Source organism: Phoxinus phoxinus (genome assembly GCF_949152265.1).
Source record: "Phoxinus phoxinus genome assembly, chromosome: 23".
NCBI lineage: Eukaryota > Metazoa > Chordata > Actinopteri > Cypriniformes > Leuciscidae > Phoxinus > Phoxinus phoxinus.
Genome location: NC_136898.1, coordinates 9,472,974 through 9,487,167, shown reverse-complemented (window position 1 = coordinate 9,487,167; position 14,194 = coordinate 9,472,974). Strand labels below are relative to the sequence as shown.

At 37.4% G+C, this 14,194-nt stretch overlaps 1 protein-coding gene across 2 annotated transcripts in view; it reads left to right on the top strand.

Annotated features, from left to right (window-relative positions):
• The first annotated feature begins 1,711 nt into the window (after positions 1 to 1,711).
• The window catches only part of rxfp2a (relaxin family peptide receptor 2a), a 42,331-nt gene continuing 29,848 nt past the window's right edge, over positions 1,712 to 14,194 (top strand). The window contains exon 1 of one of the 2 annotated variants that reach the window (XM_079600520.1): positions 1,712 to 2,011. In XM_079600520.1, the coding sequence (XP_079456646.1) occupies positions 1,924 to 2,011 (88 nt within the window). In that variant the 5' untranslated portion in view covers positions 1,712 to 1,923. The remainder of the gene's footprint in view (positions 2,012 to 14,194) is intronic. The other variant, XM_079600521.1, reaches the window with a different exon arrangement.

Here is a 14,194-nt window from a genome sequence, read left to right as displayed (position 1 = left end):
ACAAGCTAAATCGTTCGGTGTGGCTGGGCTTCTGTATCCACAGCTTCCCTTCTCCAACATGTAAAAATGAATGAAGAGTAAATCTTGACTAAACAACTCAACGGTTACAATTTAAATCGTTGCCGTGAGACCTGCAACTAAAAATAACTCAAACAATATTTTGAATAACATTACAACCTAATATGTAACCCAGTGGTTTTGTACAGTGCTGAAATGTTAAGTTTGTGACCAGCCTAGTTGCATAAACATAATGTTAAAACAGTTTCTTAAGATCTATGACCCAATTAGTCAAAGGGCAGTCAGACTTTTCAGTATAAAATCAGGCAAATCTACATTTTTATGTTACTGACTCAAAAAAGTTATCAACGGTCTTAAATATTTTTTTTTTATGACTAACTTGATAGACTAGTCTTAGTGGTTTATGCAACTGGCCCCAGGCTGGGAAACCAATTACCACCAGCTTAGGCTGGTTTCAGCAAGGTGTTCCTTTTTGTTTTTGTTTGCAAAATATGCTTTCCATAGCTCAAACACTAGAGCGTTGGCGCTTGCAACGGCGAGGTCATGGGTTCGATTCCCAGGGAAATCAAGCACTGATAAGAATGTAAATGTGTACCTTGAAATGCAATGTAAGTCACTTTGGATAAAAGCGTCTGCCAAATGCATAAATGTAAAATATAGTGCTTTATATAATGCAGATAGTTTCAAAGCAGCTTTACAGTGATAATAGGAAATGAATGCAACAAAGATTGTTTTGGCTGTACAGCAGCTCTAGAAGAGAGTCACTGTCCAACTTAACTAAGGTTTTGATTGATTAATTTCCGTTGTAAAAATCATTAGTTAGGCTAAATTAGTTTCTGTTTACACAGAAAACTGACTTGCTTAATGTGGAACAACCTCTTTAAGGGTTTCCATTTCCAAAACTAAAATCTTTGGCCTCTGACTATAAGAGCCCGCTTTGCAAGATTTACCTGCATGGCAAACTATTTAACGAACCTGTCTGAGATTGATGCAGTTATCTAAAAAGATATGGAGAAAGAAAACAAACAAAAAAGCCTCTTTAAAAAACTAAAATCTATATATACCACCAACCTAATTATGGTAAAATGTTGCTAGTAATAATAGCTTTATAATGAAAGATCACCTGATTGATACTTTTTACTGTACGACAGACAATAAACCGGAAGTCAGTAATTTCCAGACACGTGCAAGCACCTGACTAAGTGCCCCTTTTGTAAGATTTAAATTAGGTTACTATTTTATGTTGAAGTATTATGGCAACCAAAACATACAGAACTGATTGTACTTTTTTTACATTCATGCTATGACAAATATTTTGGGCTGTAGCCTACTGGAAACAAGAAAAACAATGACACACAGGGCAGGAGAGAAAATAAGACACTATTCTATTTCTATGTTGAATGAGGAGCATATTAAAAACACTCTCAGATGTCTTCCTTCTGAGTGTGCCAATGAAGGCTTAAAAGGGTTTAAGAAATTGCAATAGCAAAGTTGACCCATTTATGAATATGAAATAATATATTTGACTGGTTTAGTGTGACTGTAGTGATGTGTAAGTGTTCCCATATTGTTCCCATATCTCATTGATCACAGGAATATGAATAGGCGTTCTCACAAAAGATTAAAATAAAAACAAAGGCATTTAGCCTACTACTTAAGTGTTTATAATCCCTAACCACGCGGCAGTGACGAAATTCTCAATGAATAATGTCGAGCTCTGCTCCAGCTCATCAAGTCTCTCAGTCCGCGGGAGCAGGTGACAGAAACTGCTGGACCAACCGAGCGATGCTCCACTGTTCGTCCCCACGAAATCGATAAACGCTTATCTTCCTTTGGAAATAGTGCGATTTGGGAAAAGTCTGTCCGGTCGGTAATGTCTTTGGAGGACCGCTGTGAGGCTTCAGCATGAAATCCTTCAAATATCCTTCAAACACTCTTTTGGAATTAACCGTCATTTTCCTTTTCATTCAAATATCCAGGGTGGAAACCGAAGGTAAGATCTTTGTTGGCACTTCATAGCCGGGTTCGTTTAGATGTGAATTGTAAAATTTAAGCTAAATGTTGGTCTTTCTCACAATATTCTTCTTTAATTCCTGCAAACTTTTACTCTTTCGTTCATGGGATCTCCTAACCTCTTATGCGCGAGTCATTGTTTTAATGTAGCCTGTTCTGGTGATATTCGAAGTGGCTGTATGTTTGATTACTGAATGAACGGAGTATAAAAAATGCCATATAAAGTAATCTAGCCTACACATAATCAGCAATGTATAATGCTACCGCCAAAGTAGTTCATTGAAAACACTGTCAGACCTCTGAGGAACTTTTGACCCTTCTCGTGGTACACTCTGTTCTGGCATGACAATATTTTGCTTGTTTAACTACACGCGTTCTTTGACTTCACGAACTTCTATTAGATAAAACACAACGTTTCATTTGTTCTTATTTATAATCGCAGTTAGTCAGTCACTCAGGTGCTTCTTTCTACACAAAGACTCGATTGAATTGCGTTTCAGCATGTGCGCACTGCGGTCCCCACATGTCAGACACTACAGTTTTTGAATAAAAAGTTGCATTGCCCATAAACCCAAACCTTAAAGAAACAATAAGCAGTGGACATCTGTGAGCATTTTAAGTGGATGTAAAAAGGATGAATAAAAAGCAAAGGGGCCAGTGCTTGGAGAGCTGTGCGCTATTGGGGTACTTTTATCATAATAAATTACATTGATATTCAGTCTTAGTTAGTAACTGACTTTATTTTATGTTACTATATTTTATTATATTCTATTGAATTCTAATATTTTCCACATTTTAGTCCACTCTATGAATACATCTTTTAGTTTAAGAACCTTATTAAAGAGTTCACATCTGGGTTGTTGACTCTTAGCCATTTCTGCTGTTATTTAAACCTTTGAGTTTGACGTTACTGTCTTTGTTTGAGGTCCCAGAAACAGTGATGTGTATGTGGAAAAATATGTACAAAATAACCTCTTATTTCCCCTTCAAATTCATTTAATAGCCTATGTATCTTTGACTTAAGTCCCCGGTCTTATAATATTGTTTCAAAATATAATGTTGAAACAACCCAGCATTCTTTTGAGTGTACTTTTTTATCCTTCTATTAGATATTATCTATGTCAGAAAATAAGACTTATTGATTGTTTAGGGCCAGTTTGACCTCTTTAGAAAAATAGGGAAAAAAAGGAAAAAAAATTGTGGTCACATTTACCAGTAAAATATCCTTTAAACAGGATACATTTGAGATGTAAAATTATAAATCGTTTTCCCTATTTAAATTGTTTTTATTGTTTTCAAGGATAAACCTCACTACATTTTGCCAGTGTGGTAAGATAAAAAACAAAACTAATTCAAAATATAGATTTACTGAACAAAACAAATCCAACAGTTGACTGGAGTGAAATACTACAAATATAAGACATTTTCATATAAAACTTATTTGCATTTATTCATCTTTTATATCTGGAGTTTCCTGTCCTTACATAAACCAGGAAAAAATTAAGTTATTAAGTATATGTTTAAAGGATCAAGTTGGAATTGTGTTTATAAGTATGTAACATGTTTGGAACTATTAAAAGGGTCTCTCAGAACCCGAACAAAGCATGAGGGTTAATAAATAAGTAAATTAAATAATTTATCATGTTACTTATCAGAACCATATGGAGTCATACCCCTCTCTCGGATAAGCAGAGTTAAATGGCTACAGGCTTTCACGAGGTGAAATAAGGTGGCACAGGCAATACAGGGGATCTGACTGCCATGGTGCAGAGGGATCTTATATCAGATGCTTGAGTCAGAAATAGACTAAACACTATTCCAAACCAACAGAAGAGTCATGGTAGATGCCATGTTTTATTCAACAAGAATGAAAATGATGCTGTGAGGGATAGACGTGCAGTCTGTTTAAAAAGCTTTAGTTTTGAATCACAAGCAGAATTAACTTCAGGGTGAATTATGTGTAAAACCAAACTTTCAGTATGTAAATGGTCACATTTCACATTCAGTTCAGCAGGAGAATGGACTACTTGCACTGAGCTTTGTGGCGCACTTCCGCTTTGAAATAGTATGATACGACGTAGTTCAGGGAAGGAGGAGGCGGGACCTGTATGTTTCAACGAAACTTTAATCATAAAATAAACAAACACAAATTGAAAGTAAAGTGGCAGCCCCTCACGGATGACTGTCGCACAAACATAAACAAAACACAAGGTAAAGTCCAGACCGGGTTCTCTCTCGTCTTGCACTGTCGTCACTCCACCTTTTATTTTTCCAGATCTCCTTCCATGAGACTCAAAGCAGGTGTTGTGCGCAGGTGACGCTCTTTAGCTTCGTTCCCACACAGTTTAACTCATATATTTCCTCATATATAAATGTTTAACTCATTTATTTCCGATTTAAACATCTAGACATTTTCAGAAGCTGAAAAATTTGTGAGACCTGATGAATAAGATCAGTAAAAACCTTTATTTATTTGTATTAAGTATTTGAATCACTATTCAGTGCCATTTTTCACACTGTCAATCGTTTTACTGTATGTAATTTACATGTTTTTGGTGAAATTCTTAATTAATATTCAAAGTAGGAGCACTGTCAACGCTTTACTGTTTAAGATTAAATAATTAGCACCAAAAAAGATTAATTAGCACCAAAAGAGCACCAGGTCACACAGGCAATCAAATTAATAAAACAGTGGAAACTCAACAGGTGAGGAGAAAAAACACCGTTAATGAGAAGACGAGCACTGGACTGCTCCAGGTTTGTAGGAAATATATTTATTTATTTATTAGTCAGAATGCTCCTTTGGAAATAAAATATATTTATAGGAACATTTCAGCAGGTTGAAGATAATTAATGTTAATGCAAAGAACTTGATTCAGTGTTTTAATCAATTGACAGCCATAATATGATAATAATCTGCATCCTCATGAGTAACTGTCTGTATGCAGGTGCGCTGAACGCTGTTACCGGAAACTCTCGAGTAGTAAAAAGAAGAACCCGGAAGTAGTGCAAGTAGTCCATTTACAAATATACAAATTCATTTATGAATTATTTATACAGAAATTCAAGCTCAATGGGTTGTGCCATTGTACCTTGTTGTCAGTCGTTCGGCCAAAAAAACAAATAGCTGTGTACAATATATCTTGTTGAAATTCATTGAACGAACATAGATCACTCTCTCACAGCCTTGTTTCAGTCACGTTACCTTTAAGGTGCAGTGAGCAAGCAATTTCTAAGAATCATTTTGATATTTGAAATCGACACCCAAATAAACACACCAATTCTTTCATTGCTCTGCCCCCAAAATAACAAACACGCTATACTACACAGGAAACTACTAAAAGCTGGGGCATAATACAGCTCACACAATATGGATGAATCAGCTGTGATTCAACAACAACCGCATACAACAGCATCTTGGTTCTGTGAAACAGCTAAAGCTGATGTTACACACATATCGAGTAGAAACAAAGCAACCTCGGCATCCCCTTTCAGGCCTTCACGCAGCTCTCCAGTGCTGTAAAGCTTTTTTTGATCTTCCCCTGACCTTTTCCTCGTTGGTAATACATCTCAACCATTCCACTTTGTTTTTTCTCCTATTTACACAGCCAGGACTATTTACAAACCCTATTTACAAACACAATTTAACACACACACACACACACACACACACACACACACACACACACACACACACACACACACACACACACACACACACACACACACAATGTTTACAAAATAGTTTGTTTAGGTCAGGGGTGTCCAAACTCGGTCCTGGAGGGCCACTGTCCTATACAGTTTAGCTCCAACTTGCCTCAACACTCCTGCCTGGAAGTTTCTAGTATACTATGCCCAGTTGGAGCTTTATTTGCTGGTTATGGTTAGGTGGTGTTTAATTTGGGTTGAAGCTAAACTCTGCAGGACAGTGACCCTCCAGGAGCTGGATTGGACACTCCAGATTTAGGTGTTGATTTAAATGTTTCAACAGCGTTTCTCAGAAATCACTTACCGCACTTTTAATCTACCCAAGTGTTGTTCTTTTAAGATTAAAAACTAATTTAAAAGATTGCACTTAATAAATGTCCAGGTCAATAAGGGAACACTCTCACAGCAAACGCATCGTGTTATCAACATCTGACCAGACTTGAATGCCTCTCTAAGAGGAGAGAAGATTGATTCTTCTCTAAGAGATAAACACATTTATTCTGATGGCAGCATCTGCATTTCATTTCCATATTTATCTCCTCGCATTCTCAGCTAAAAGTGATGGAGAGTTGTGTTACACTGGATTTCAAAAGGCCAGTGTCAAAAACCTGCGCTGTAGCCAGAAGATTGAATGCAAATTAAGTTGCACAAGCCCTGTTTCATTAATTGTGTAATTAGATGAACATTAAGGCTCAGTTATGGCTCTATCAACTTCAACAGTTTTCTTTCCACATGACTTTACTTGATTAAACTCCTGACTATAGGTAGGGTATATAATGTTCTTGTGTTTTTGATTTGATTTTGAGGTGTTCTGGTAATGACTTGGCCCGTTATATAAACATAAACAAATTGAGAGAGTTGTGTTAACAAATGAGCATCTGTGACCATGGACCGGAACCCAGTCTCTTTCACTGTATCTGCACAGTGTCATGGAGGTGTCCTGTATTGTACTTCAATTTTCATTTAGCCTTTACATCCCATGTACCCTTTCCCCCCACATTTCTGGTATGTAGTTTTTTTTCCTGCCTATGCTTTGAGTTGAGTATTTTTCTTTGGATTTGAAGATGCACAGCATGCATTTCAGCTATTGTAGCTATAAGCAGTGAATAAAGATGTAGAATTACTACTGGTTGGCAGTATCTTATTCTGTCACCCAGTATGGTTGCCTGGCAACATTGCCTTAAAAATCTGTTTGCCACTGTCATGGGAGGAAGCCTCTTTCCAGATGTTAGAGCCACATATTAGTTAGCTCCCCAATGTTTCATGTGAGCTCTACAGAGAGCTACAAACCTCAATTGCATGAAACAAAAAATTAAACTCAAATCTAAAACAAGTAAGGGTTCTTTTGAATTTGTTGCTGTAGCATTATCTTTTGTGCATATCCTCTATTAGCATAAATTACTAATGTGTTTCTAAGACTGTCAACCGAATTAAAAACATTGTCAAGCTAATATCTTGAATGCTGATTCAATACATGAGTTGCATACTGTATGTCAATATTTATAATGTCTCCAACAATAATTACATTAATGTGGTTCAGACAGGACCACTTTGGCAAGATACTTTTCAACACAATTTATCTTAGGCGGCGTGGTTCCTTATGGGGGTTCTTGCTCCATGATTAATGGCATACAGAGCTTAAAGGATTAGTTCACTTTCAAATAAAAATGTCCTGGTAATTTACTCACTCCCATGTCATCCAAGATGTCCATTTCTTTCTTCAGTCGAAAAGAAATTAAGGAAAACATTCCAGGATTTTTCGCCATATAATGGATTATAATGGCAAGTCTCTACACGATCCCAGCCGAGAAATAAGGGTCTTATCTAGTGAAATGATCAGTCATTTTCTAAAAAAGATATACTTTTTAACCACAAATGCCCATCTTGTATCATCTCTGAGTGAGATGCGCCACGCATTACGCCATCACGTTGGAAAAGTCACGCGTGACATTGTTAAACATCCAGGATATGCACACACGTAAGGACCTTTTAAAATAATAAACTGACACAAATACATATAAATATGTGTCATTCAACATACAATAACTTTGAACGGTCCTCCTACTCCAAAATTGTAAACACTGGGTCGGTACTTCCGACTACATCATGCGTGACCTTTCCAACGTGATGACATAATGCATGGCGCATCTCAGAGATAGTACAAGATGGCATTTGTGGTTAAAAAGTATATAATTTAGATTTTTTTGTTTAGAAAATGACTGATCGTTTCGCTAGATAAGACCCTTATTTCTCAGCTGGGATCGTGTCGAGCCTTTGAAGCTGCATTGAGACTGACATTTGGACTTTCAAACCGTTGGTTGCCATTGAAGTCCATTATATGGAGAGAAATCCTGGAATGTTTTCCTCAAAAACCTTCATTTCTTTTTGACTGAAGAAAGAAAGACATGGACATCTTGGATGACATGGGGGTGAGTAAATTATCAGTAAAATTTTTATTTGAAAGTGAACTACTCCTTTAAGCATTAACCCCCCATAGAATCATCAGCTTGAGTGATATACAGATGATTAAGACACTTTAGTAATGTCTTTAAAGCAAAACAGTATTAATGTGTTGTGTAGACGTGGCAGTAAATCCCGGGACGTCTATACTGTAGCTTGACTATGAGGATGAGTGTCTCTCAGCAATGATGTCCGTGACAGCTAGGACTTGAAAGGCTTGGTAATCTGAAACAAAAGAAGATGACAGCCAGAAGGTGCACAGTAATATGCTTGATACTAATAGTGGTGAGGGCGGGAGGGTTGCGAGCAGTTTGAGCATGCTTACCGAGCAGTAATGACACGTATATATATCCTCCCGGTCTAATAGGAGAATGGTAGTGGTTGGAGAGATTTGAAAGCTGACCCCATCAGCTGTTAGCAGCCTATGCCTACGTGGCCTTCCCGAACTAACGCTGCGCTCGATTACAAAATACAAAAAAGAGATTTTCCAGTAAAAATATCCTTAAAGGGGTCATGACATGAGAAACCAAATTTGCCTTGATCTTTTAGTATATAAGAGGTCTTTGTATCATTAAAACGTCCTGCAAGTTTCATAGCTTAAGACGTCCTCCCCATTATAAACGAATCATTTATTTAATCAAGCTCTAAATACAGCTCGTTCTGGATCCATGGTAAGAAGTGACGTCACGGTGCGAAGTGACGTACCAGCGTTTGCATATGACCGCCTCCAGGCACAAGACAACTACGCTTAAAGCGCAAGACAACTACGCTCATTTCGTATCGTTGTCGCGCCCGCGCGTTGCGCGCCTCACAAGTGTTCAGTCGACGGACAGCGAGTGGGTCTGTGACAGGGAAATTACGATGCCGCAGATGTGCTGTTCCTGGCTGTGGACAAACTACATCTCTGAATACGCTGCGAAAGATCCAGTCGTCAGGGGAAAATGGATGCACTTTATTTTTTGCGGACGTCTCAGTCACGGCAGTGTTAGTTTAAGCGTTTGTTCTATACATTTGAAGGATGACTGTTTTGAGAACAAATCCCAAAATTATGCTGGCTTTGCCAGAAAACTGTTGCTCAAAGACAAGTCCGTGCCGACTATTCTGGGCTCAACAACGACGACGCAATCTGTAAGTAATGTATTTAAAACTTTAAACTACTTTTTAAATACGCCGAATCCGCAAATGTTCTGGCTGGGGGCGTTAATAATTGATGCATAGGCACTGGCGTTAGCCAATCATAACAGTGGGCGTTAACACTGAACTCTTAAAGGGGAAACACCCCCAAAACAGACTGTTTGAATCAGAGGATGAGAAACAGGGTGGGAAAAGGTCATAAATCACTACATTTTAAAAGTTTTTTGTAAAAAAAAACTATAGTAATACTATAATTGCACCTAAGGGAACATAATAATAAAATAAAAAAAACCATGTCATGACCCCTTTAATCAAGATAAATTTACATGATATGTATGTTTCTGTATTGGCATTTTTTTCTTATTTTAATAAAACTTGCACAATTTTAATTATGCTTAAACACAATTTGCCAGTGTGCATGGTAAGAAATAACAAAATTCTCGCAGTGTAAAGCCCTACATAGAAATTACTAAGTCACTTAATTACTTTATTTCCATTTGCTGAGATGAGTTGCCTGAGGAAATGTTTCCATTATGTTTATTAGTGGATGTTTGTTCACAAATATAATGCTTCAAGGAAAATGTAAAGCTTTTCAGATAAATGAGTCTTTAAAAAAATGTCACAGATGGCAGAGATTGTCTGGGCTTCGGTTTGTTTGTGTCCTGCTGCATAAAGCAAGGTTTATGTCATTTAGTTCCGACGTATTTCATAGTATATTCTTCTTTTACCTTGAACCAAGGAGGTCTATAATGATCAGGGGATAGCGGGGCTATGCTAACCAACTAGTGAAACCTTGACCCCTTGCTCTGAACAGCATTGTTGGGTGGGCTTTGTGACATCATTTCCAGTTTCCTCAGTGGATGATTCACTGGTCTGAATGATATGTCTATGATAATATAAACAGGAATTTGGAATAATGCAGTTATTTAGAGCACTATTTTGTTTACAGAAATATAAATTGGTGCTGCTAATATACAGTATGTTTACAATCCCTTTGCGGCACTTCCTCAGGAAAATTGTGTTAACTAGGAAAGCTCCCTCTTAACCAACAACATGTCTAAATCTCCAGGGAGATGTACAATGTGCATCTGGGTTTTACAGAACAAATGATTACATTTCCAGACTGAGAATGTGTCTTTTTCCATGTAGCATAAAAGAGGCTCCTGAAATAAAGATCCATACCACAAACTTAGAAGTCCAGATGATGAAATGTGTCAGAAACATGAAGCTGTCCCCTGTTGTTTCGTTCTCTGTCCAATACACATTTTAAAGGTTTTATTTGTTCCCCTGATTTGAAGGATCAGATTTTCTTTTGCTTGAATCCCAACTCCAAACATATCCAGAGACGCCATAAAAGACGCCATTTCTGGACGGCTGCTAATGAGATCATATAAACCAGATTTGCTGGCTTTGTTGGGCCGTCTGGTCCGGTTACTGGGATTACAGCCGCTTTGTTGTGTACAGGAGAGAGAGATAAATGAGAAGGTGACATATTTGTGGCACAGCTCAAACCCTTGACTCTCATCAGGCAAATTAAATATGCCATTATAGGGAACAGTTCATTATTAGTTTATTATGTATTTTTTTTTACTCACTATTATGTCATTATTTACTCATTATTTACTCATGCTGTTCAAAACCTTTTTTTTTCTTTCTTTTTTTTTTACATGGAACACAAAATAAGTTTTTCCATTTTTTTTTTTTTTTTCCATACAAGGACTGTCCAGTATCCAAAATTAACAAATAAAGAAACAAAAATGCCCCATTAAAGTAGTTTATGCTTCTCTCCTACTCATGCTTCTGAAGGCAAAATAATATCTTTGTGTGAGAAACGGGCTGAAATGTTAAGTTTTTATTCACTGATATCTTTACCCCTGCCGGAGCTCACAAATGAAAAAATGATTTGTGTTGGGGTGTAATTACTCAATTTCTGGTCTTTTCCTCACATAAAGCAATCATAGGGCTTTAGAAGGCTTATGTTCTTCTATGGAAGAAAGAAGGTCATGTAAGCCCTGTTAACTACTTACGAAAGAGAAGTTTATTCAAGTGTGCTATTAGTATACTTCTTCTAAACTAAAAATGAGAAAGTATACTTTCAGTTTAGTTTTTACGTTCTTCTCAGAAATATACTTAAAGCTACACTGTGTAAAATTTTCTCCCATCTAGCGGTGAAATTGTATATGACTATAACAACTGAATATTACTTTCTATCCCCTCCCATTCCGAGGGCGTTTTAACTCCTACGGTGGCCGTATTATTCCGCGTCCCTTTTAAAATCCTTGCTCCTCATGAGCTCTGTCCATCTTGGAAAAGCCACTCCAATATTGACTTTGGTCTTGTTGTGCCTGTCACGTTGTCATTTTAATTCTCTCTTTCGCTTTCTTTGGAGACTCTGTTACAAGTCTTTGAAAATAGGCGTGATCCTCCATCATCAACAGGCTTTCAAAACCCCTGGCAGTAGCGAGTAATCTCCCCCTCGCATTCGTCACAGTGAGTGCCACTGAGTGTAAAAGCGCGAAAGGCGAAGCTTGAATTTCCAGGTATGTCCCTCTTTGGCTATTGTTTTTTCAAGATGGAGGCGCAACATGGCTGCCGCCATTCGAGCGGCTCGCTTGTATGTATTCTGAATGGCAGATTCTACGCTTACGTGAATAATTGATTAGTTGGTGGAAGTAATTACACATGAATGAGCACATATAATTTTTAAAGAACAAAGTGTTTTTTTTTGCTAAGAATCAACTTAAAAAATGATACAGTGTAGCTGTAAAATGATAACATATTATAAACGTTTTCACTGTTATAAGGTAGAGGACGCAGAATCTCCAGATCAAAAAAGTTGAAGAAGGAGCAGAAACATGATAGAAGATTGCTTACGCAAATGTAAAATAATGCGGAAAAAAAACTTATCAAAACTGCCTAACGTTACCGAATGAAATGTCGACCTCAGGAAGGGATAACAACTGTGAAAAGCTTCAGTGGTGTTGATGCATTCAAGAGGTTTTATTTTGAAGTTCAATAAAATAAAATAAAACACATAATTTACACATTCCGAGATGAAGTCATTTTCTTTAAAATGTAAATATTTAATCATGTAATTTAAAATATATAGAGCACCACATAAAATCAACTGATTTTAATCAGCAGATACAATAATTTTAGGAATTCTTTGTTTTGTCAGGTACAGGTTTATAAAAACATATTTATATAACAGATTTGGAGTGAAAGTGAATTTAGAATTTTGTTCATTATTTGACCCACTGAAATCTTTAAAGAAATTAATAAATGGGGCCCAATTTTCACCCACTGTCCCACAAAAAAACATAATTGGTCCAATGTGATCACCAATGTGGGCCCCATGAGGGTTTTTGTGTGTAGCCCACATTGGCCCCATTGTTAGCACCCATGTGGAACCCAAGTGAGCCCATATAATGAAAATGGAGCCCACTATGGACCCATCATGTGCCCCTATGGGCTAACATACACAGGGCACATGTGGAGCCGATTTTCTTTGGGCCCCATCTGGGTTGCCCATGCAGGGCCCAAGTGACAGCCCATCAAAAACCCACATGAGGCCCACATGGAAATGTTGGCTGGGATGGATGCCCATTAGTCAAGCAGTTGGTTGTCCTCATTTAACATTCTTGATCTGGACATGGCTCTTAAATGAATTAGCAGCGATTATCCTGATTAGTATTGGTGTCTGAAAAAGAGCTAATTTGTGTGTTTGAACAAGTTGCTTTGAGTGTACATAAGTATATAAAACCCCCAACCTCCCAAAAAATTAATTGAAAATATGTAACAATAATGAATATAAAACACACAAAAACACACGTTAGATTACCATGGTTTATGGAAACATTCCATGTCACTCAAAAAAAATGAATAGTTGAATTTACTTAAAGTAGTTTCAAGTGGTTCCACGCAACTATATTGAGTAATTTGTACAAATAATAATGAATTTAATAATAATAATTTACAAAAAAAATATTTAGTTGAATGAACAAAAGAAATTCAAGTAAAGCTGACAAAATGTCTTAAGTAAATGTTACTGTTACATAATATTTAAATGTTCAGTTTACTTAATAATGTTACATTTATAAAAGTTTATTACTTAAGGTGAACACATTTATTGATTTAATTTACTTTATTCAATTCATTATTTGCTCTACAAGTGTAAGTGGAAAACGTACTCGGTTACTAACGTAACCTCGGTTCCCTATAGGGAACGAGTATTGCGTAGCTAATACGCAGTGGGAAACTCCTTTCCTCGAGAATATTGAGCTTATATTTTAAAACGCAGTGCAGCACAGTGAGCACCAGCAGAGCATCTAGCTTGCCATTGGCTGTGTTGCAGCAACTACACATCCTATGGCGACGCGGCTAAGATACGTGAACCAATCAGGAGCTAGCGCGTCAGAGCCCGCCAGAATGGGTGTGACTTACACTATAAAAGCCGAACATTTTTGCCATAGCATCAGGTTAAATCGACTGAAGCGAAAACCCGCAACAAAGTGCGGTAGGCTATACGCAATACTCGCTCCCTACTCTCAGGGAACCGAGGTTACGTTAGTAACGAGAACGTTCCCTTTCGAGAACGGTCACTTCATATAGCGTAGCTAATACACAGTGGGGACGCAATGGAAAATGCCGCACTATAGCAACTGACTCCGTCTCGAACTGGAGCCAGAGTGACAACCCGAGGCTCACAGTAAGACACAAGTGACAAGCCATTTAATAAAACCAACGAACCAGACCTGAGTCGGGTCCTAATGACATAATGAGGGCTCATGTGGCCAGTAATACTTCCTAGGACAATGTTGTGCTTATGGACAGTAACTTGTTAGACTGATAAGACCGGACG